At 40.3% G+C, this 24,939-nt stretch overlaps 1 protein-coding gene across 2 annotated transcripts in view; it reads left to right on the top strand.

Annotated features, from left to right (window-relative positions):
• EDIL3 (EGF like and discoidin domains 3) overlaps positions 1-24,939 on the top strand; it is a 241,110-nt gene that overhangs the window by 152,257 nt on the left and 63,914 nt on the right. For both annotated transcript variants that reach the window (XM_077171852.1, XM_054652418.2), the window contains one exon: positions 13,224-13,405. In XM_077171852.1, the coding sequence (XP_077027967.1) occupies positions 13,224-13,405 (182 nt within the window). The remainder of the gene's footprint in view (positions 1-13,223; positions 13,406-24,939) is intronic.

Genomic DNA, 24,939 nt, shown 5'->3' with positions numbered 1-24,939 from the left:
GCAGCAATAATGGCACTCCTGAGAAGTGGAAAGTAACATTCAATTCATTTTTATTTGATTAATCCTGATGGCCACTGCTTACACACATGGACTCTGCTGGCCACTGTGGTAGCAGAATAATGCACTGCTTTTGGGGGAGATGCTAGATCAGCATAAAAAGGGTTTTAATCTCTTTGGACATATCAGCAAATAGGTGGCAATTCTTCCCATTACTGCCTGAGAAGCTGTCTTCTGCTGCGTGGAACATAACTAATCACCTCATTTTCATGTCACTTCCTGCAGACCAGGAGCTCAACACAGCATCCTTTGAAAAGTTTTGCTTGTCTGAAAGTGTCTGTGTGCTCGTTAGCTGCTGCTGATGCAAATGGGTGAAGATGTTGCCTTTGACGTGAATTATTTTATGCGAAGGCATAAAACAAGATTAATCATAGCCTGCACCTCAGTGCTGCAGTACCACACTGTCTGCTAACATCCTTGGGAGTCACACTTCAGGAATCAGAGCAACAATAATTACAGTGTTAATAGGTCAAGGGAATCCATTTTGTTTTGTTTTAAACCTGTGGAGCAAACTTATGGAGATAAATGTCTTCTGTTAATCAGATTTCAGAGGTGAATAGCTTTATAGAATTACCACATCCAGGAATGTGAAAATATGCTGTTTCATGGTGGAGTTAGGAGTCACCTTGAAGTTACAAAGCCTGTGACTTCTTTTTTATCTAGACAAAAAAAATCTGACATAATCACTGGCACTGCATGTTCTCCAAGTCCACTGAAGTGCAAAAAAAAAAAAGAGGGCGTCTGTAAATTATATTTTGCTATTTCATTTTCACTGTGATTGACTAGAAAGAGGAGCACATGATCTGCTTGCTGCCTTGTCCCAGTGGAAATGCTGATTAAATTCCTTCAGTGGGAATGAAAACATCGATTTGGTCGTGCCCGTAGGATGAGTCCTCAGAACAATTAACACGAGTCATTACAACAGAGCTGCTCAATCTCTCTCAGATCAGAACATTGAATTGTGGAAAAAAAAAGCCCCACTTGAGCAACCAGGACTGAGCAAACAGTTTGATCAGCTGCAGAATGATTGAAATACCCAGTGGCTAAAATGTGCAGAGCTGAGCTGTGTTGGGGTCACGAGGATTCTCCAAACACCAGCCCGTAAAATCAGACACTGAATACTCAACCCCAAAGCAGCACCAAAATGCTGAAACTGGAGATTTTCAGGTTTTTTAGTGATGGTCTGATTAGCTACATCAGATTTATAGCTCACATTACTGTGGTATTATACCATCTCCTTTGGTCCATGGTGATTTTAAATTCATTTTAGAGATCTGCGGAGTTTTAAAATTTTAAAAGTTAGTGTTCCATGCACATGTCTTGCACAGCCTGGAATTAATTCCAAATGAAAACCTGCCTCTGTGTGGGAGGGCTTAGGCTTTGCTTGTATTTAAAAGTGATGTTTTGAGAGGAAGCATAAGAATCAATAACTGCTTGTGCGGGAAGAAAAAAAAAGGTGTCATGAACTTGAGAGCAAATGAGATCGCCCTGAGAATGTGGAATGGGTCTGGCAAAAAAAAAAAAAAAAAAAAAAAAAAAAAAAAATTAAAATTTTAAGAAGGAGGGAAATGCAATTCAAAAAAGGAGTATTTAGAAATATACCTGCTGTGTCTGTGTGACCTCCAGCTGCACTGGTACATTGCAATGAGTGCTGCTGGACCACTGCAGCCCAGCCATGAAACAATTAATGGGATAATGAGCTGGGATGGATGACTGTCCTTCACACAATGTTTGTGCTCTGTGCAAGCAGCACTGAAGTCAAACTGAACTTACAAAGCCAAACCAGTGCTTCCAATAACTTCAGGTTTTAGCTCCTCTTGAGTCTGTAGTGCTGTGAGCTCACACATCTGGTGTGCACACACTTGCAAATGCAGCAGCTTCTGGTAAAATGAAAAGTCTCCTTGGTCCTCTACCTTCCCCTGGAAATGAAGATGCAATTCCTATAATTAGAACTTCTACTTTTTACAAATATGTTGATTACCCGTACAGCTACCAGGAAAAAATTGATTTGGTGTAGGAAAGGAAACACAATTTTTGTTTGTCAGCTGTCGGTCTAAAAGGCTGGGACTGATTGGAACCAAAATATTTTCATATCTAAATTTACTTTTAAAAATTGGAACTGCAAGCACATACAATATATATATATACATATATATATATATGTATGTATATGTGTGTGTGTGTATATATATGTATGTATGTATGTATGTATGTAAATATATAGTGTTCTGCCTATGACTGGCTCCCAGGGGAGATAAAGTGCTAATGAACAAATTATGTGTTATTATTTCATGCAAAACTGCATAGCCCTAGATAAAGTCAACTGCTTCAGGGCATAAATCTTCACCTGTTTTAAATAAGAGAAACAAAAATGCTGTTCCAAAATCAAGAGAACAGTGTCAGATTATTCCTTCTCGGGAAGGAATGCTCTGGGCTGGTTTGTTGCCAGGAATTTCCTCTCTGTCAGCACTGATTTGAAAAGAACTGGAGCTGCAGCAATTTGGAACCAGAACATCTCAGGCAGGATGAGATTGGCAGGGGCAGCTACTCCAGCCACCCTCCTTGAGCAGGGACATCTTGAGGCAGCTGTCCAGGCTTGTGTCCACTCAGGATTTTATTGTCCCCAAAGACAGATTTCCACAGCCTCTTGTACAGCCTGGTGCAGTGTTTGACTATTCCCATGTTAAAAAAACCCCAAACACTACCAAGAAAAACCCACCAAAACCAAAAAAAAAAAAAACCCAAAAATCAAAAAAACCCCACAAAACAAACAAACAAACAAAAAACCAAACAAAAAAAACAATACAAAAAACAACAACAAAAAAAAATCACACACCCAACAATATCAACAAAACCACAAGACTAAAAATACCACAACAAAGCCCAAACAAACAAACAAACGAACAAAACTACACCAAACAAACTGAAATCACCCACTGAAATGTAGAACCAACCCCATTTTCTTGTGCTCAAATGGCATTTCCCATTTTAAAACCTGGTGTTAAAATTTCACATTTTAAACCTCGGTGTTCACTCCCTCCCGCACGATATTTTTTCACATGGATATGATCCCCCCTGAGCCTTCCCTTCTTCAGGCTGAGCAATTCTAGCTCTGTCTCCTTGCAGGTCAGATGCCCCATCCCTGCCAGTTCCAAAGTCACATCCACCTTTTTTTTGATCATCTTTATCAACAAGAAAACCAAAGTCCAGAATGTTGGTTTTGGTGTTTTTTTATTTTATTTTATTCATCTATCACCTCCTCAGCATTCCTTCTTCAAAGAGCTCCTTCTATAAAGCCCAGGTATATTTACTGCCCAGATATCTCTAGCTCTGCAGGAAAAATAGATCAACATATATTTTTAAATCAATGTCCTTTTAGTGTTTTTTAAATTAATTGCGTTAATTTCACCTAATTTTATCCTCCTAAACCTGGGCACTAAGTTGAAGTAATGCTCAGGTTTGGTCTTGGTCAGTAGACGCAGAAAAAACTAATTACATCTATCTTGAATGCTTTCTTAATTGACGATGAAATGATAAAAATTGTGTTTTAGGCTTGCCTGTTTCCTCCCACAAATGACAAACAGAGCCTGAGCAGCTACTCTGGAGTAGATATGGAATTTTCAGATGTCTGAAGCTGAGTCACATGAACTGCATTCCTTATGTTTGCTTTGTTTGGTTAGATATTTCTCTAAATAATTCAGAATAATGCCCTTTTTATGGCTAAATAGATGTTGATAAGGAAAAATAAGGGGATATAAAGAAAAATAAGGGCATATTCAGAAAATCTGGATGTAGATACTTATGCTTAAAATACACCATGGAGTCACAAATAAAACATCTCATTTTACTGCGCTGCTATACTAATAAAAAAATTCTTCTACTGCATATATATATATATAAACCCAGAACTTTCTGAATCTACACTCTGAATTTTTTTCCCCACTCTAATAAAAGTGCACGACCCTTAAATAAATTCTATCTTTTTAACAGGGCTTCAAGCCCTGATCTGTAAAGCTGCTTTTCACGAATATAAGGTTATATCTGCACCAAATGGCTTCTGGGAGCAAGATCTAAATGAAGATATCTGAATTTCCAGTTATTAAGATGTTGGATGGGTTATAGAAGGAGATGGAAACAGCTTAGAGACCATAAGGGTTCTTTCTGTGTAGCCAGATTTAAATTACTGTCGTTTGCATGCAGTTTGTGTCCAGTACAGTGAATATAGCTCATGTTTAGCATATCACTTCAGCAGTACACTCTAGAATACTCCCATCCTTTTACTTCTTTCTGAAGAACATGTACACCATTGTAATGCAGAATTCATGAGTGCCAAAATGTGGTTTTTTTAAGCTATTCCAATGAATCCCTCTTATAACAATTTCAATGAACACATCTTGTAACAAGCAACACTGTCACTTCTCGGAGCAGTTGCTGTTCTCCTGGAGGGGGGAATAAAAACAATGCCAGAGCCACAAAAGGCAGAAGGAACATCTCCAGGCAGCAAAATAAGAATTGCTTCTTGAAAAGCACACAGTCCTCTCCTGGCAAATGAACATGCTCGTTGTCAAGCCAGCTGGCAGGAATGCTAATTACCCTGGTGCTGGGATCCCACTGATTCCCATTGTAGGCCTGCTAGAAAAATGCAGATTGTCTTTCAGTGTGACTCTATCTTGTCACTGCAGTCTCGCTTGCAAGAGAACCTTTGGGTTTGGGGTTTGGTTTTTCTCTTTTTTTTTTTTCAAAATTTCTTTTTGGAACAGGCGATTGTCAGCCACATTTAAGGTGCGATTGTCAGCCACATACATGCGCATGTCATGGTATGCCTTCAAATTGGCAATATTTGTAGTTGGTTATCAAAATTATTAACTTTTAGAGTAGAAATATTTCTCTGTGACCCCCCCCCCTAAAAAAAAATAAAGATCATTTGGGGTGAATTTCAGGAAAATAGAAGATACACTGTGATATAATTCAATTGGCCCACAGGTAGGGTTTTGTTTGGCTACACACTCCATAAACAAAAATAAAAAAGAAACCTACATGCCTCTAAAGATATATGAATGCAAATATAAAGCCTAGAAACTGTGAAAGAAGTTGTCTGTAGTTGTCAGAACAGTATCTAGTTAGTAAATTTCCTTAAAAAAGCAGGAAAGCTGTTGAGTTTTCTTGTATAGTTCAAAAAAATACTTCTATCACTACCTGAGAAGAGGAGAAGTGCATGGATTGTACAGGGGCCAGCAGCAACAAATAAAGAATATTTTTAAGTGCAGCTTGGTCTGAAATTTTTTTTTTTGTGAATGCCTAAGTTATGTTTAAATTATTAATCGGCTGTAAGCCTTTGCCATAACCATTTGCAACAGCTAGAAATGAAGTGGGCAATTAATAGATCGACCACAGCAGAAATCTCCTCCACCCACATCTGCCGGAATTCAGGTGCAACATAAAATGTTGGGATTGGTAAAAAGTACTCAGAACCATGTATTTTTCCATGTCCCTGCACCCTAAGCTAAAAATAATAACAATCAATTGCTGTTATGTGGCATTTAGGGGCCATGGCTTTTTTCTCTGTGATCTCTTAGATGTGTAAGCGTGGCAGTTATTTTACTTGAAAGTTACTATGAATTTACCTCCTCTAATATAAATGCAATTTAATTCTTGTGAGGTAGGTTGTTTGGGATTTTTTTTTTTGTGTGTGTTGCACCATAATTTATTTTATTTGGATTAATTTTAGTGGCATTTAAGTGGCTGTGAGTTATGTCGATGGTTAATGTCAACGTTCAGACATGGTAGAAATGTTATTTTTCACAGTGTCAGTTTGAAAGGTAAAAATCATTTTTCACATAAAGATTAATTTATTTCTACATGAGAGCTCAACAGAGTTTGAGAGACTAAAGGCCTTACTGCAATATATTTTTTTTCCCTCAAAATCCAGATTTGCTGCTTGAGAACAAAATAAAAGTAATGTTTACCAGTGAATTGTTAAATGCCGTAGCTTAAATAAGTGGTATAAACTTAGAATTACACAGAATCACAGAATCACTGGGTTGGAAGAGACCTTCAAGATCATGGAGTCCAACCCAGTCCCAACAGCTCAACTCAACCCTGGCCCCCAGTGCCACATCCAGGCTTTGTTAAACACACCCAGGCATGGGGACTCCACCACCTCCCCGGGCAGAACATTCCAGAACTTTATCAGCCTTTCTGTAAAACACTTTTCCTGATATCCAACCTGTATTTCCCTTGGTGCAGCTTGATGCTGTGTGCACTGGTTGTGTCAGTGCTGCTGGAGAGAGAGCCCAGCCCCAGCTGAGCACAGGCACCTTTCAGGCATTTGTGGAGAGTGATAAGGGCACCTCTGAGTCTCCTTTGCTCCAGGCTGAGCACCCCCAGTTCCCTCAGTGGTTCCTCACAGGGTTTGTGTTCCCAGCCCCTCACCGGCCTCGTTGCCTCCTCTCGATGTGCTTCACTGTCTCAATGTCCTTCCTAAATTTGGGGGCCCAGAGCTGGAGACAGCCCTCAGGGTGTGCCCTCAGCAGCGCCAGTGCAGGGGCAGAGTGACCTCCCTGCTCCTGCTGGCCACACCATTCCTGACCCAGGCCAGGAGCCATTGGCTTTCTTGGGTTCAGGAAACCCATTGGGAATGGTGCTGCTGCAATGTAGTTGGTGTTTCTTTGGATAGAAACTTTTCCAGATAGTTTGATGCTATAGTTTTCTCAGCTAGGCTCACACAAATCTTCATTCTGAAATTCTTCCCGGCCCAGTCCCACTAAAATCACTTTGAACATGCCTAGGGATGATGTTAGTATTTTTAGTTTGATGGAGTTCAACACAAGCATAATCACCTCATGGAGAGATACTAAAAAAAATATTTATAAATTTAAAAAAAATCTGATTACACCTTTTTAGATATGAGGTTTTAGATGTACCCTTGTTTCTGAGCATAGGAATAACGATGCTTGGTCTGGTGTTTCAGACGGTGATCAGAAGTGAATTACTGATGATTGAGTGTAAGAAAAGGGAAAAGCACCAAGAAATGGTTGTCCCAGTGTATTTTCCCAGTCTTCAGTTTAAGGATCTTCCTGAATCAGAAGTTGTGTATTCCTTTAATTTTACTGCTCTTGAATAGGCCCCTTCTTCAACTTTGTTCTCTGTTGCAGTTCCCCAGCATCAAGCCATGAATAAATGGGTTTTGATGTGAAATTTGCAATCCTTTCCATCCTACTCAAGGAGCAGAATGGAGGAAATACCAGACTAGAACTAAGCAAACCAGTCCTGCATAACCAACCTACATTTCAATCGCAACATTATATACAAAAAGACATAATCTGCTTTCATTGCTGTCTCCATATGCGCCTGTGGTATGCTGGAAGTAAAATTATTTTACTTGCTCAAGGTAGGAAATCCCTCTGAATATCCATCAGAGGGATGTGAATCCCAGCCTGGGGACTGCAGTGTGGAAAATTGCTCATAGGCAGGGAGTGGAAATCTCTGTGTGGAAGAACAAGAACAAATAAGCAGAAGCCTGGATTGCATGTGTGTAATCTTTGCAAACATCAGCATTAATGCAATATCTGTGCTCCATTGCCCAGTGATAAAGTTGGCATTTGGGGACTGTCACATCACTGAAACAATTATGGGGTTCACAGACACCTCAAGAAGGAATGGAAGCCATGGCTCCAAAGACCTCTCTGAAAATATATTTTGGGTAGCACTTATAAGGAATATTTTGGGGTTATCATGAGACGGCTGTGACAAAGCAGTCCCTGAAAAAACACCACTTTGCATATGGGTGGGCACTTCGATACCAGATTCTCAAACACCCCTCTGTCAAGCTCCTAAGAATCAGACTTGCTGTTATCTAAGAGCTGTCCCTGGCAGAGCAAAGTGGGCAAGCATCTGTGTGTGTCAGGAGGAATGAGAAGAAGAAATTGGAGCCTGGGAGCAGCGCGAGCAGGACCAGAGGTCGTCTGTAATCCCACAGTCAGGGTTTGTGTTCAGCACCACTGCCAGGCCCTGCTGAGCACAGCCAGGGTAATCTCATTCCAGAAAACGAGCTGCTTGGAGGAAGAAAGGATTGCAGATGTCTGAAGCAGATTTGTTTTCTCCCTGCCTCAAATTTTGCATCTGTTTGTTTTGATGACGTTAGCTAGAGGTGGACCAACAGAGGAAATAGGGGCTATATGTTCATGCTGCAAAATCAGGCGTGTTTCATCATCAATAACAAGAAACCTTTTCATTCTAGTTGCAGAGGCATAATCATCACATTTTCAAGCCATTTTTAAACCATTTGGACATTTTGCTTAATTTGTGGACTGACATAAATGCAAAAAATTCAAATTAAATATGCTCCAGTAACATATTTACCCAGTTATTTCTTCTTATTGTCTCTTGCTGTAGTAACTCTTTATCTTAAAATAGACAAATTAAAATTAAAAATAAAAGACAAATGTCTTTGTCTTTTTTCTATAAAGAACAGGAGTCAGCTACTTATTTCCCTATTATAGTGTTCTTCTGAGGAGATGTCAATGTCATTTACTTTGTTTTGCTCAAATATTATTGTTCAGCTGGAGGGATTTGCTGTTGCCAGAGATCAGGATGGAAGCACAGAACTCATCTCCTTTCTGGGGAGCTGTTTGATCCCCATACCCTTGATCCACAAGGGAAATCTGGACTAAAAACCAATTGGTTTGTGGTGCAAAATGGTGCATAATGTTTCTGGATCTAATTAAGGTTGTAAAAGAAGACTCCAAGGCAGATTTATAACTCTGCTGTCTTCGCATGGTGGGGACTCTCAGGAGAACTGAAAAATTCACTTTTCCTCTTAATTTTTCCCATCCTTCTCTGGATCCATTCATGTAGCTCTTGGTACACCTTGGCATTGTTATCTCCATGGACAGTGAGATTTTATGGGCACAGGTCTGTGTTTGCTCAGAGAAAGAGAAGCATTAAATGGATTTTATTTAGTGCACACCCATAATTGTCACTGTAGGATTAAAACCAATATAACTTGCCTTTTTATCTTGCTTTTTAATGACACTGAAATAACAGCTCCAGATGACAAAATCTGCCTGGAGAATCTGTATCATGTCAGGCAGCTTAATTGCTGTTTAACTTTTCTTTATTTCTTTGCATCAAGAGTGTTGTCATACCCCAATGCCTCTGCCTTAACTAATAAAAATATCCCTTTTATTTTATTTAATGACTAACATTGACCAGTCTGAATTGTACACAATTTATCACTGTAGTGATATTTATTATTAAGCTGTCATGATTTCTGTTAAAAGAACCATGGATTTAATAGAAACAGAAGCACAGCTATAAAATATGTCTTGCACTTCTGCAAAATATGCCTCTCAGTTAAAAAAAATACATATAAAAGAACTGAAAATGCTCTTGTTGCCTGTTTTCATTGTTAGTGGTTAGTGGTCTATCACAGCTCTTAAACACCTAAAGAAATAATTGATAACTTGAAGAAAAGTGAGGTTTATGTCTGAAATTTTTTATCATGTACAGGAACTGGTCTGTAACCAATCTTTTAGTGATAAACCACATTTAATGGAACCAGATATGGGCCATTCAGCTGAGAGGTTTCAGGAAAAACTAATTTCTTGTGAATTTAGAGAGTAACAGCCCCATTAGAGTTTTTAGAGGAAGGAAGAGTGACTTGATAATCTAGTGGAGTTTTTGGACGAAATTAATGAGCATATGGCTAAGGGAAGTCCATTTGCTGTGGCATTTGACTATCCACAAATATGTTCAATATTTGATTTTAATTGATAAAAGAAATTGAATTGAAAGGTTTTGTTATAGAAAATGATTCTCATTAAAATAAATACCTAAAGGGTGAGTAAAAGGGCAAAATTAACAGTGCAAGGACCTCACTGACAGTATCCTAATGAAACTTCTGCTGAAATCCTGGCTGTTCAATAAATTTAAAAAAAATACAGGAGCATGTTCTGATAATTTAAGAAATATAATTATAATATTGTTTAGAAACCATTATCTAGTATCATGCTTTCCACACATCTCATTTTGTAAAGTCTGAACTGAACACCAAAGCAGAAAGTATCTCTAATGTGGTAATTTTAAATTTTAGGAGTGGTATTTTTCTTTAGCTCAGATTGAAAAATGGACAAACATAACAAAACCATGACTGGAACTGCAAAGAAAATAAGGAGCTTGCACAATAAAGTACATGTTCCCTGAAGGTAGAGATTGTCTTTGGATTTCAGGAATAATCCTCCTAAAGCTAAAGAAGATAAACACTGCTGAGCATGTATGGTCATAGCTGAAAAAATAGAGTTAAGTGCTGTGCTTGGTAATTAAACTTAAAAAGGAAATTGCCTTCAAGTTAGAAAGGAAAATTCTACTTTGTCTTGTAAGGATTTCACACATATTTCAAATAAAATTTAATGGATCTCAGGCACGAGATGCATTAACAGACATGGCAAATGTTAGCATGGCTCCAGCATGCCTCCTCTTTAAGGTCCTCTCAGAAAACCTCTCTTCTCTTTTCTCACACTCTATTTTTAAATAATTTTCAGTCCATGATTGCAGCTGTTAAAGATGGTTAATTTATTTCATTTGTGTGTCCTGTGGGCATGGGTGCGCTGGTGAGTTACATGTGCGCATAGATACACCCGTGTGAACTTTTCCATTTTGAAACAGCACAGATGTTCTTTAATAATAATTAGCTCTAAGGAACTTTTGAAAACCTGCACTTTTCTGAGGCGAGAAGAGTCATTTACCTCTGTCTTCCAAGCAGATGCAGCAGTTCGCACACCAAAAGATTCCATTCTGCTTCGATGAGGATACTTCAGACAACAGCTAACATTTGAATAGGCCTTTCAATCCCCAAGTAATGCTTGGTGAAAACACAACGAGGAATGACACCTTACCAACTTACGTGGGTTTTCTGAGTGTGTTCTGCATTGTGCCTGCCCATGCTGGTGACAAAGCTTTTGTTTTCTTCTGGTGCTGCATCGCGCCTGGCACAGCAACGGGAGAGATCTGCATTTCGTCCTGTTTTGTGCAGTTATTACTCGAGTGCTGGAGGCAAAGCTTTTATTTTTGGCTGATAAAGAGAAGTACATGAGGAGCTCAGGTTCTAGCTGAGCTTTGTGGGCTGGGGTGGGAACCCAGGGCACAGGGAATATTTCTCTGTCTGCTCTGAGGGGTCCTGACCCTGAGAGAAGCACTGACTTTGACCCTCGTCCATGGAGAAAACTTCCAAGACTTAGAGATAGACTAGAGTCTACAAGATTGTGAAACAGATAATAGAGAAGAGTCTACTCTATCACAGGGTGAAAGATTTTTTGAGGGATTTTAGTATGGAGGCAAGATGAAGGACACCAGGCATTGTCCCAAGCTGCTGCTTCTTCATCTACTCCATTTTCTGCAGTGTTGGTGACACAGGGTGATTGGTGAAGGAAAGCTGCAGTTTTAGTTTGCATGGACAGACAAGGGATGAGTTACTGGTAGATAAGTGGAAATAAAGTGCATTTTGAGAGTTAATTGGATGAAACAACTTTAAAAGACCTTGAAACTGTACATCTGTGGCCATTTTTGTGGTGCTTTTCCTGTGCGCAAAGTCTGGTGCAGGCAGCGTGCTGAAGTTTTGCTAAGATAACAATAAACAACAAACCAAAGACCAAAAAAGCCCGGTGCATCTCTCTTTCCTGGTACAGAACTGCTCCAGGAGGCTCAGGGGGGCCCAGTGAGGAGCCAGAAACCCATGGGCTGTTAAAAACTTGTGTGGAGCCATGAGGGGGTGCAAATCGGTCACACTCACTAATTTGGTTGTGGCCAGGGATTTCATGTGAGCATCTCCTGGAAGTTTTTAAGGTTTTAAGGTTTTTAAGGAGGAGCACTCCCTGAAGCTTTGCTTTGCCTTTCCAGAGCACAAGCATGTGCTTGTCCATCACCATCATCAACTTAAAACTTCAGTTCTGTTTATCTTTGTCTCCACCATCACCCCACACCTGGCTGCGCTGCCCTGCACCATCTCCTGGCTGAGAGGAGCAAATTGCACTGGTCACTTTTTCTCCTCTGCACCTTTAAATTAATGAGGAATTAAATTATTTGTGACCTCCTGCCTGTGTGGTGTGAGGATTTCGTAACAGTGCAATTTTGGAGTTAATTTTTTGGGTACTGCTTGAGGTGAAATTCTGCCAGGTTTCTGAGAAAACCTGAAATGTAAGTAAACATCTGCCCTGTGGTGCTCAAAATTGCCAAAGTGCAGCTGACCTGCAAAGCAGAAAGTCTTTTGGGCCACTGAGTAACACTGGCTGCCAGAATAATTCCTGTGATTACCTTCTCTCCAGATTCTGCATCAGAACTGAGGAAAGGAAAATCTCAGATACTCAGTTGGGTGTTGAATAGTAGATAAACTGCCAATTGTTTGTATGTAATGAATTTTCATAATTTTCTCAATTTACATTTATGGATTGCTCACAATAGCTGAATGCTTTGGTTCCTGTGCCCAAATGGAGTGGCTTCAAAAAGCAATGTATGCAGATATATCTTGATTTTAAAAAAAGATTAGGTCTACAAGTATTCTTGTGAATAAAATAATGATGAATACCATACATAAAATTATGAACACTGGAGCACTTCAGTTAAATACATGCTTTGAGGCTTGCTGATTAAATGGATAAACCTTTAAATATTTTTAATGCGACTGAATGATAACTTATGTCTATTTTCATATTTCTAGAGATAACTGCAATAACAATTTGCAGCACTTTGGTTAAATGCTGAACTTTGAGGGAAGAGCAGCAATATGGAACTTTGCAGTAATTACAGGATTTTAAATTTACTTTTTAACAATCATTTCAATATTTGAATCTCAGGATTTTTTCCCTTCATTGTGTCCATAAAACCCAAACTCACGAGTCTTCAGCTAGAACAAGCTAAAAGAAATTGAAAGTTTAATCCATTTCATTACTTGTATAATGAGAATAGTTATTTGCAAGCGACAATTTTGTATTTGTTTTTTTTCTTTTAATTTCTACAAACAGGTGATACAGTCAAGAACTTTGAATTTCTTCTAAGCTGGATTTGGCATGATATTCTGGATCTATTTGTATGCTATTGCAATTACAGCAACTTGGGACTCAGAACAGTTGATCATTTCAGTTGAAATGGTTTTTTCCTTTTTCCTTTTGCAGGGTGCTCTGGGCCGCTAGGGATAGAAGGAGGGATTGTGTCAAACCAACAGATCACTGCATCCTCCACTCACCGGGCTCTTTTTGGACTCCAGAAGTGGTACCCCTACTATGCACGGCTTAACAAGAAGGGTCTTGTGAATGCCTGGACTGCTGCAGAAAATGACAGATGGCCGTGGATTCAGGTAACAGATGGAGCTGAGGAGGAAAAAAACCATCCTTGATTCAATTGCCAGTGTCACTTAAGAAACTGATGAAGACAAGTGGTTAACGAACAGCTAGATTCTTATTCACTGTCATAGACATAAGCCCAGGCTAAAAGGGACTATTTAGTTGCAAAACAGTGATAATCTTGACTTTACAAATGCACAAGCTCCCCTTTTTTTATTTTTTTTAATTAAAAAAAAACCCCTGTGCATATGTTCCATTGTGGCTTCTAAACCGTGGAAGCAGATTTATGCAGGATCCTTTCAAAAAAGCTGCTTTCCACATATGTTGTATTTGGGGGTCAGCTCCTTAGAAGCATACCACAGCTTTATCTCTTGCTGGCGATATCCTAACAACATGCTAAAGGGGCTTGACGTGTGGTTTTGGCACTGCCAGAGCATGCTGGAAGAGCTGGTGCTCTTTGCTGAGCTGCTCTGGGCACACAGGTTAAGGACTACTGGAAGTAGTAAGAACTGTTTTAATTAAGGTTGAAACAGCTGTTAGTTCAGACACATCCATGGGGCTGAAAATACACATTTTCTCATCCCACTCAAGCATGGTATTGCTTGAGTTATTCAAATGGCAGCGCCCTCACTGTGTACTGGATTTCTCTGTGCCCAAAAATGACTTCAGTGAAAGCAGTGAGTATGAAGTCCTGTAGCAGTGTTGTAATGAAGAAAGTTATCTAGGGGTTGTCGTAGCTGTTTGCTTGGGTTTTGTTTTCATGACATGTGAATTGGGCAGAGCTTTGGCAATTTCAGCTGTCGGTTAATAAGGGTTAGTGAGCTTGATACTTATGTGAAAACTTTCTGCACTGATTCTCATGGTCAATGTGTGAGGAGGATGCTTCCCTTCCAGTGAACCCACTGCAGGATTTAGCAAAACTGTGATATTTGAGCATTTTACCTGCCAGCATTAAGTTGAACTGTCCATAATGCCCTCAGCTGTGTCAGACACACTCTTCTTGAGGCTACCTTGGTGTTCATGGAATTAATATTTGTTCACAATCAATGTTTTTGCCCTGACTACCATCTTTAATTTCATTGAGAGGCTCCTACATATCTCGGGGGGAAGCATTCCTAGTTACCTGCTCATTTTTCTTGTATGGGCAGCAGACACAAAACACTGTTTGATGAAGTTTTCTGAAACTGGTACAGTGGGAGTGCTGGATTTTGTCACCTCTGAAAAACAAAAACTGGTGTTACTGCTTGTTTTTTATAGGAGAATGAAAACACAAAAGGCCCTTGAATGTGTTGTAAGTCAGTTTCCCTCCATAAAGATCAGAGGTGTTAGGAAGTCTGTAAAACTTATACATTGAAAAGAACTGGAAAGGATCATGCAGAGGGACCTGAGCAGAATTATTTCCATGGGAGTAGAAAGCTAATGTAATTTTAATGCATAATGAAAAAGTCAGCTTTTGGGCTGTATTAAGAGTGTAGGCTTTATTAAATGAGCTGGAGAAAGATTTCAAAATCATTCAGCACTGGCCCCCTAGACATGTCTTTTTGAGGAGAAGAACTGGATGGGGATATTTAATGGTCTGATGCTTTCACATTTGTGCTTGGCACCGTGGGGGCAGCTGCCAGACTCCCTTGGACTTTGCTCCCTGGGAAATCTTCCCTCTGCTCCTACATGCAAGGAACATCCTTGGGCCAGTGGACAAAATATGTCAAAAATCTCAGCCCATTGCAACAGGTCTGAAGAATTTGTTCTTTTTTTTTTTTTTTTTTGGAGTTTTGGAGGTTATTCCAATCCCTTACAGGTTATTCTGTAATTTTGGCAACCATAGGGTATAAGGACTTTTGATAAGCTTACATCATACAATTAATGTGTTTTAAACGTTCTCTTATATTCTTCTCATTTTTCTTGCGAAACGAACGTTAGTCTGTTGTTTTCACAAAACTTGCCAAGTGCTATTTTTAATCCTATTTTTTTCAGTTCAGGGCAAAATTAAAATATTATTTGTAATTTCAGAGCAGGGGCCTTGAGATGCCTTTCTCTCCTTTTCTCTCTCTTCAAAACACCTGGAACCAAATCTGAAACATTTTTAGGGAGATGAGAGGTGGGAGGAAGGCATTCTGCAGAAACTGTTTTTAGATCTGGCAAGGTGGAGACATCCACAAACTTTATGCACAGTAGATCTTTACATCAGAGCACTTTCTTGTTCTTCAACCATGAAATAAGCTTTAAGAAACAAACACTGTCTGACCCTCGTAGTGGGGAACTGTTAGAGGGGAGGAGAAGCAGAAATCCCACATTTTATTCCTGCACAGGTTCTGTAATGCCCAGGGTGATGCTCCATAAATGTTTCTGGAGTGGTACAAAAAGTCAGATTTGGGCTAAATTTCTGGCTCATGGGAGAAAAGATGCCAAACCCTCTACCTGGGTTTTTACTCTGTTGTGTCAGCCTCTCCCCACACCCTAATGGGAGCAACCTGCACGTGGAACCTTTTCCATGCTGCTCTGAGTGACGAAGCACCTGGTCCAGAAGAAGGCACTGAAAAAGGGTGTGAGTGTTTGGCAGAGATTAACTGGAAAGTTACAAAGCCAGAAAATCCATTTTTAGGGCACACAAATTAACATTTAGCGCAGTTGAACCTGAAGCAATGTCCTGTTCCCCTCTTGGAGCTTCTAATGCTAGATAAATTCTAAAGGAAGCCATGTATAATGGGCAAAGTCCCTCAAAGTATGATTATGTACAAGCCTGTAGCAATTTTTTGCCTTGTTCCATCATTATCAATTTTCTTTGTCATTTAATTTCTTTATTTATATGCAGCCTGGCAAATAAAACGTTTGAGTGTTCTGCTTATAACTCACTTGTAATGAGTGCAGAAGTTTTTTTTTTGTCTAATCTTTCAGGTGTCTGATACACATGAACTAATTAGTATGCAATTTCATTTTCCTGTATTCTCCCAATGAACTGAAAATTGAAATTGCCATTTTAAATTTACACTCTCAGCATGTAATTAGTAATGGCACTACAGTGCTTGTAATTGGCTTGTGATTTAAAGGGTCACTGACCATGTTTTTGGAAGCAAATTAAAGCCTGAGTAAGTCATATCTGCCTTTTAAAGTTCTCCTGACCTCTGTTTCTCCTCACAGGTTGGCTGTGATAAAATAGCACCTGTGTACTGCTTAGCACTTTATTAGTGATATTAACTTTTATGGTTTGGAAATACAATGACAAAAAAAAAAATCACATACATCTATTTTTCATTAATTGGTCCTGAAGTATAACCAAAATGCTCACACTGACTGTTCCAGTAATGAGTCTTTTTTGTAAAGTCTTTTTTTTTTTTTTTTTAACAGTGGCTTCTCTTTTCCCTTCTGTCCCTTTGCATTTACAGTTTTAAAAAATATTGGTTTGTTTCATTCTGATTTCACTTCATTTCTGCTCATCTCTTGCACCTGTATTTTTCTACTCCTGTGTTAGTTATTCTTTTTAGGGCAGTATGAATCAGAATAGGTATGCCCATGGGCAGGGTTATTGTTTCTGTTATCCCTCCACCAAATCCAAAATCATGGATATGATCCTTCCTATGGATTACTATCTAACAAAAAACATAAACTGCCAGCAGGAGTTTCTGAATGTTACTTCTCTCCAGTGAATTCCAGCCTAGGAATCCATGCCTGTGCCCTTACACTCCTTCTCCTCTCCCAGTTTAAACCATCGTCATATTTCTTAATTCATTTTTCCCCTATTCACAACTTTTAAGTCTTTCGTGGTCTTTTGAACATGGAAATTGTTTTTACAGAGTGTAAAACCCACAGGCACCAAGAGCAGATTCCAGCATAGCTTATACCTGGAGATTTTTGAGAGAATGCACGAATTTCTGAGCATCATGCCACTACATGGGAGATGTGTTTGAACACCTGACCTGTTGCTGGGGGCTGTTGTGTATAAGTGTAAAGTACTCAATAGAATGATAAATCCCATATTTTTGTTATCTCTCACTAAAATGGCATAAACTGTTTCTCCAGAGACACTGGTATGCTTACAAATTTTTAAAATAAAATATTCAAATATTTATTTTAATATTGTGAGTAGTTGGAGGTTTGAAGGATTAATTTACAAAGCAGGTAGACTGCTCACTTTGGTTGCAGAATAAAGAGTGGGAAGTAAAGTTGGTTCAGGCTGATTATTCAGCTTTGTTCTTCTAGTTTTTATTGCATACAAGATGATCACAAATATTTAATCTGGGGTTTCTTCTTCAAAGAATTCATCCCTTTCCATGTATATTTCATGTGTTTCTCTGTTTGGAATAAATTTTTGAAAGTCATGTTATAATTTCAAAATGGAAAAGCTACAAGTCTTACTTAGAATATATAGAAAGAGAACTATAACTCTATAATTTTTTCTAATTTATTCCCCAAATGGCTTTTCTGAAATTATGTGCTACAATAATGAGAAATTCAACAGTTTGATGGAAAATGTGCCCAACCTCTGATTGGCAATTTAAATATATTAGTACTCCAGTCCAAAGTAAAATACATTTGGTTTATTTACCATTTCAGCATGTCTGTTGTAAATAATACTTTTTTGTCTTTTTAATTTAGCTTCCTTAATAACTATGCCCAGCTTTAAGAAAATTTCTTCACTATATTTCTTGAAGCTATGAGTAAACATTTTTAGTGCAGATATTTTTAATAAAAAAGATCACCTGTGATGGAAAGGGACCTAGCCCAACAGAGTCAGGGCAAAAAATTTCCCTGATCCCTGTCTTATTTAGAATTAATTTGCTTAGTCCTTTTTTTCCTTGAAAAGCACAGAAAATGCTTTTAAAAATAAAAGTCTAAACATATTGCAATATTATTGCTATAAGTAGAATTTATATTTTAATTGAGTCTTAATTTGTTTTTTACACAAGTGTCTCCACACCACTTTTGGTTTCAATCCCACCTCTGGTGCTCAGCCTCACCTTTCTGGGACTTTCAGTTCCTTGGCATAATTAAATCTGTGACTATGAATCTCACAAAGCTAATCATAACAACTATGACATACAAAAAAAAATATTTGTATAAAAAAACCTTTCCATCATTCTTATATGCAAGCAGAAAACCAAAAAGTATTGTGTGGGATTTTTTTCCTCCACAAAAAAAGGCAAGGGGAAAAAAAAAAGTTAACATCTTCCTCATCAAGAGCTTCCAAAGAGCAAGTACACACCAGGTGATAGCTATTTGCTAATGAAATGATAAAACCCAAAATACACAGAGGCCTTGCAGAACATTCACTCAAACATCTGTTGGTGAGAGCTCCAAGCAAACTGCCATCTGTGAAACCATTCATTTTGTCAAAGTTCATTTCCTCATTCATGAGCACTGGTGTACAGGCTTCCAAAAATACCTGTCACTAAATGTTTTATGTCACTTAATGTAGCTCTCATCTCAGTGTCAGGTGAACTTTATGAAGTGCAGTCTCAGAGTCATCCTGCAAGGTGATGTGCACCACATAGGAAGATTTAACCCACAAAGTTAAATGTTAAAAAGTTGTTAAAGTTCTTCTTTTTATTGTCAATATTTCAAAATTTGGCTCAATATCATAGAAGGATTTCCTTGGAGGATATTGGTGAGAGACAGTAAGTACCTGAAAGCCCTTGGCTGTGGAGAACAGAAGCTAATGAGGAAAGTGCAGTTGAATTAAAACAGTGCCACACAGGACCTTTGGTCTGCAGGAATTAGAAGAGGTTGTCTGCTAGCCAAAGCCTGCCATAAATTCACTGACTTCAGTGAACTCAATACCAGTGTCTGCTCTCTGCAGACCTTCCTCAGCATCTAAACATTTAGCTTACAGGCCAAAAATGTAATTTATGTACTCAGAGCAGAAAACAAGGAGGATGGGAGCCTATTTCTTAGTGTAATCATCCACAGACTCCCTGCTGCCCCATGTCTTGGTATCCATTTTGTGTCACACCTCCTGCTTTCATCCCAGGCACGGACACATTCCAACAACTTTGGGCTGAGGTTCTGGGTGCACAAAACAGCCAATTCAGAGTCAGCATCCCCATGGCAACTGAGGCTTGATGCTGTTATGAACACCATCCATAACATGCTCTCTCAGCCCCCATGCCAGAATTCCTTAATTACTCTACCTAATGTGGCTGAAGGACTGAAGGAACAGGACCTTTAAACACATTTATCCCCTACATCTGCCACACTGTGCATTCCAACCAGATTTTTTTTCCCATTTGCCACTCTGATAGTAAAAGCAGTCAAGTCTTGGAAAGTGGTGACACCAAAAGGATCAAAGGTGTGTCCACATTGTTTATTGCATCAGGAAGAAGCAAATAAAAGGTGTCCCAGCACCCGTGTGGTGGTCCATAATGGAATGGTGTGTGGGTCTCCTAGTCACCTTGTGGGGATGACAGCATCCAAATCTGTGAGATGATGTCATGCTAATGTGTGATAGTCAAATGAATAATTTTTACCTTCTAAACATTAGCTTGAAAACTGGAAAACCAAATGATCCTCTCTCATCGTTACTGTCCTGCTAGACTTGACTTCTGGGAAAGTGTTGTTTCAAGTTATTTCAATGAAGTTAAGGTTCAGGGAACAAAGTTTAAGATAAAGTAAGACTACATGCCAGGATATTAAGATTTTTTTTGGTGTGGTATGCAGGCATATGTGCACAATCCCAGTATGGGCCAGCTTGGAAGGGCCCAGAGTGGCTCAGCTGGTGGCACCTCCCTGCTCCAGCAGGGCCAGCCCAGAGCCCAGGGCATCGTGCCCAGGGAATTCTGGAATGTTCCCCGGGAGGAGCCCCAGAGCCCCTCTGGGCTCTGCTCAGGGCTGGCTCTGCCTCCTGTGAGGGGAATTGCTGGGATCAGCCCTGCCCGGGGCTCTGGGGCCATGGCTGGGCCTGGGGCACACAGGGATGCTCAGGGACAGACAGACAGGGACAGACAGACAGGGATGGACAGGGACAGACAGACAGGGACAGACTGGGCTGGGATCAGCCCTGCCCAGGGCTCTGGGGATATGGCTGGGCCTGGGGCAGGGCCTGGGCCTGCCCAGGGCTCTGGGGATATGGCTGGGCCTGGGGCAGGGCCTGGGCCTGCTCTGACCTCTGCACACAGGGGTGGACAGGGGGACACAGGGACCGACAGACAGGGACACCAGGGACACACAGGGACATACAGATACATGGACACACGGAGATGGACAGGGATGGACAGGACAGACAGGGACAGACAGGGGGATGCAGGGGGACACAGGGACACACAGGAACAGCCAGGGACACATAGGGACAGACAGACAGGGACACACAGAGATGGACAAGGACACAGAGGGAGCACAGACAGGGACACACAGGGACACACAGGGACAGACAGGGGGACACAGGGACACACAGGCATACGCAGGGACAGCAAGGAACAGCCAGCGATAGACAAAGACAGACAGCCAGGGACAGCCAGGCACAGCCAGGGCTGAGGCCCCTCTCAGCTGGGGCTCCTCTCCAGGCTGAGCAGCCTCAGCTCCTTCAGCCTTCCCTGAATCCCCTCTGTCCCCTTCCCTCCTCTGGGGCTGCTCCAGGAGCTCCCTGTCCTGCTGTCCTGAGGAGCAGACGGACACTGCACTGCAGATGTGCCCTCACAGGGCTGGGCTGAGGGGCAGGATTCCCTCCCTGACCTGCTGGCACTGCTCTTCCCAATATCCCCCCAAATCCCATGGACCTTCCTTGCCCCCAGGACTCTCTGCTGGTCAGGGACAGCTCATTGCCCACCAGAACCCCCAGGTCCTTCCTCACAGAGCCACCCCAGCAGGTCCCCTCCAGCCTGTGCTGCTGCCTGGAGCTGTTCCTGCCCAGGTGCAGGACCTGCATTTCCCTTATTCAGCTACAGACATTTCTTCCCTGCCTAATTCTGCAACCTGTCAGGGTCCCTTTGGAGGGCTTCACAATTTCAAAGCATCTGAAGGCTCTCAGGGGTTTTTGCCTCTCATCCCAGCCATATGTGGTTAATGACCTGCTGAGGACACCTCATCCAGCCACTGAGGAACAAGTTAAACAAGTATTTGCCCCAGTATTGAACCTTCGGGGACACCAGCAGGGGCACATCTCCAGCCACACCCCATGACACTGATTACAGCCCTCTGGACCTGCTGCTCACCCATTTCTCAATCCAAGCTTATCTCACCTCAGCTTCCATGGCTGCTGGAAGCACAGAAAGTCACCAGCACCATGAGAACTGCCAAAGACAACCAGGGCTGAAGTCAACTCACCCTCCTTGATCTCCTCTGGGAATGGTGGCATGTGTTTGTCATCTCAAAGACCTTCCAATTTATGCCACACACTAAATCTGTGAACTGAAAAATGGGAGCACATTTTACTCTTGCACTCTTAGAACCTTCTTCTTCAATGACTGGCTAAGATAAAAAGACATGGTTCAAGCCTTGATTGTCTCAACGAGACTTTTCAAAGATTGTCTATCACAAAACCAAACAATGTTTATTTTTTTAACCTAATCTTTTGCCTGCATATTTCTGTAGAAGGAAAAATATTGTGAGGAAAAATGTGCATAAGAATAAGGAAAATCTCACCAAAGGGTAGCTTTTAACATTTCTATATGAACTTTTTCTTTACTTTTGAGTCCTAATTTCAATTAATAATAAAAAATATTCACTTATAATAAAAATATTTCAATTAATAATAAAAAATATTTTATGGGTGGTGTTGGGATTCAACAAATAGCCAATTTCTTAGGGTTCAGGAGATATTAAAAATAATAGTTTGAGCCAACTTTCTGTGTTCTGTAACAGCATCTGTGGGCCAAAAATCATTTGAGTGGTGCATTTTTTTCATCAGTCACACAGCCATCTGCCCCCCGTGTGTTTCACTAGCCCTTCACTCCCCTTATGTCCATCCCCTCTCTCTTCCCACACAACCAGTGTCTCAGCAACTAACAGGTTATCCCCAAAGATTGATTAGGATTAGAAGCAAGGGGATAATAGTTTAATATGCCTTGTGCACCATTTGATAGCACTGTTATCACTAGATAGGTTTATTCTGGGAATGTGCAATGGGATCTCACAGTAGGGATCTCATAGGTTCAGAAAAGTGTGATCTCCTGAGAGCTCTCAGATTTCAGATGGTTAACACTCCTTTAATCAGTACATTGGACGTCTTTTCAAACCTTGAAACTCTATAATTCCATGACTTCTTGGTCTGGGAACATGCATAGGACCTCAACAAAGCCCACTGAAGCCAGAGTGGGAATTTTTCCCAGTTCTCCTTTTGGGGGCTTGAGATAGGATCATAATTTTCATCAAAGTTTTTACCAGACTGCATCTGCCAAAGTGCCATAAAAAGAGATGGAAAGTGTGTGAGAGAAAATACCTCTCAATATCTGAAGTTATTTCACAACCAGAAATTTCCCTAGGTGTTTGGGTTTTTTTTACAGTGATTTTAATATTGCACCTTTTTGAATTCACTTCTTTTCCCTAAGGAAGACAGTTTTCACGTGGGATGAAAAGTGTGTGGTTTTGACCTGAGTCTGACATCACAACTTCCAGATCTACAAGCTGTTGATCAAAGCTCTTTTGCAAGGGGAAATACATGCAGATATTTTCACTGACATTTTTATTTACATAGTCTTAGGCTGATTCTTCAGGATGTCTTCCAGACATTGTGGGGAAGTTCTTTCTGAGAGCCATTAACATTCCAAAGGCAGGAAGAGTTTTCACAAGTTCAAAGCATATGAAGAAATTAATAATAGCAATAAATGACCTTGGTGTTTCTTAGGTAACATTGAGTTTCAGGTAGTTAATACTCATTTGATCAATACTTTGCAAATAAAATTATATTTTTCAGGGCTGAAAACCTCTGAACAATGTGAGATTGATTATTGGCCCCTTGAAATGGCAGTCTAAACATGCCAGTGTTTGAATAATTCATATAACCCTGTTAATGGCATTCATAACACCTACCTTTGGGACTAAAATAATGACTTAATAATAAAAAGGAACAGACTAAGCAAGTTTTTTAGTCTGTCTAATTATGTAAACTCTCTGAGGCATAAACTGAAAGTTCTCAACAAAAGCCAAATGAAGTAGATGCTTTTTGATAATTCTCATAACATATGTTCCTCCACATTAGCATTACATGGGCCAAACAATCCTTGTATTTATGTTTTCCACACAAGTAGGGTCTAACCTATATTCTGATCTCTTCACAGAGAGGCAAATTAAATTATTGGTCCAATTTGCATCTCTGATTCTGCGTGTCTAATTTAAAGCAGGTACATGAATAAGTCTCACTGAGGATGGGGTTTGTTTTTGGAGGGTTGGCTGAGGCTGAGATGCAGGTGGGTAGAGGGAAGTCCTGAGAGGTCTTTGTTCTTACCCTGAGGTGTGATAGACTGGAAGCAGCAGGAGGGTGAGTTTTCAGAGGATGTAATAGCAAAGTTATGAGGATGCTTTGCTGGACCTGCAGCCACATAAGTGAAACAAAATAGGCTGGGATCAGAAACAACCTGAGTGTTAAATTGGTCTGTCCTCAAGGTGCAATCCCACAACAACGCTGGGAATTACAATTTTCAAAGCAACCTGTAACAGACATTTGTTCTCCTAGCCTATTGCAGGACAACAATTTACACTATCACATGAATATTTTACAATAAAACATGTTTTTTCTCCGTGGGGCAGACCCCCTTCCAGCGTGTCAGCAAGGGTGCTGCTGCGGATAAATCACTGCCTATCCTCGCTGTGTGCTGCTTAAAACACACATCACTGCCACTGTGCTGACTGCAGTAATGCCCTGAACTAAATCCAGGGGAGCTCTGCTGACAGTGCTGATTAGGAGAGTATCAAAAAGCCACAGACAGGCAAGACAGATGAGCACCTCGTGTGCAGGTGCCAGCGAGGCTTTGCAAGGGGAAGTTAATAGTGACTGACCTGCTGTGCCCTTCCTGCTCCTCATCACCAGCCCAGCTCTGCAGCTGCTCTGGCACCAGGGTGAAACAGCAGTTTGTCCTCTTCAGACTGGAGGGAACAACCTTGGGGACTGAAAAGGAAGCACTGGAAGGAGCTTTCAGACTCGCTGACTTTCCCAGTATTGAGGGGATTGTGTCAGGTTGTTCGTTTCGTGGGTTTATTAAAAAACATTTCTGTTGGCGAGTATCCCTATTTTTCATCAGAAAATGTTTGTCTGGGTGCTTTCTATCTAGCTTTGTCAGAATTACGACTTTGGGAAAAAAAAAGAAGAGAGAAGAGACAAAAAAAATTAAATTTCAATCCTTCAAAACCTGATGAGATCAGCAGGGAAGGGTTGCTGTAATAAATCTTTTAATGCCAGTATAACCTTGATCTCTTATTCAACCCTGTTTTTATGTGAGTAATGGTGAGTAGCTGTAAAGATATATTTACTTTGTGCTAGAAAAGATGAAGAATTATTTATGACAACACTATTCCATCTCATAACTGAAACAGGTAAACACCTTTGTTCTCCATAAAACGCACTTCTGTTTATGAATCTAAAACTACGTTTAAGGTCTCAAAGACCCAAGGTTTCATGTAGGCT

The sequence above is a fragment of the Agelaius phoeniceus genome, chromosome Z (assembly GCF_051311805.1).
Source record: "Agelaius phoeniceus isolate bAgePho1 chromosome Z, bAgePho1.hap1, whole genome shotgun sequence".
Taxonomy (NCBI): domain Eukaryota; kingdom Metazoa; phylum Chordata; class Aves; order Passeriformes; family Icteridae; genus Agelaius; species Agelaius phoeniceus.
This window is presented reverse-complemented; position numbering and strand designations above follow the sequence as displayed.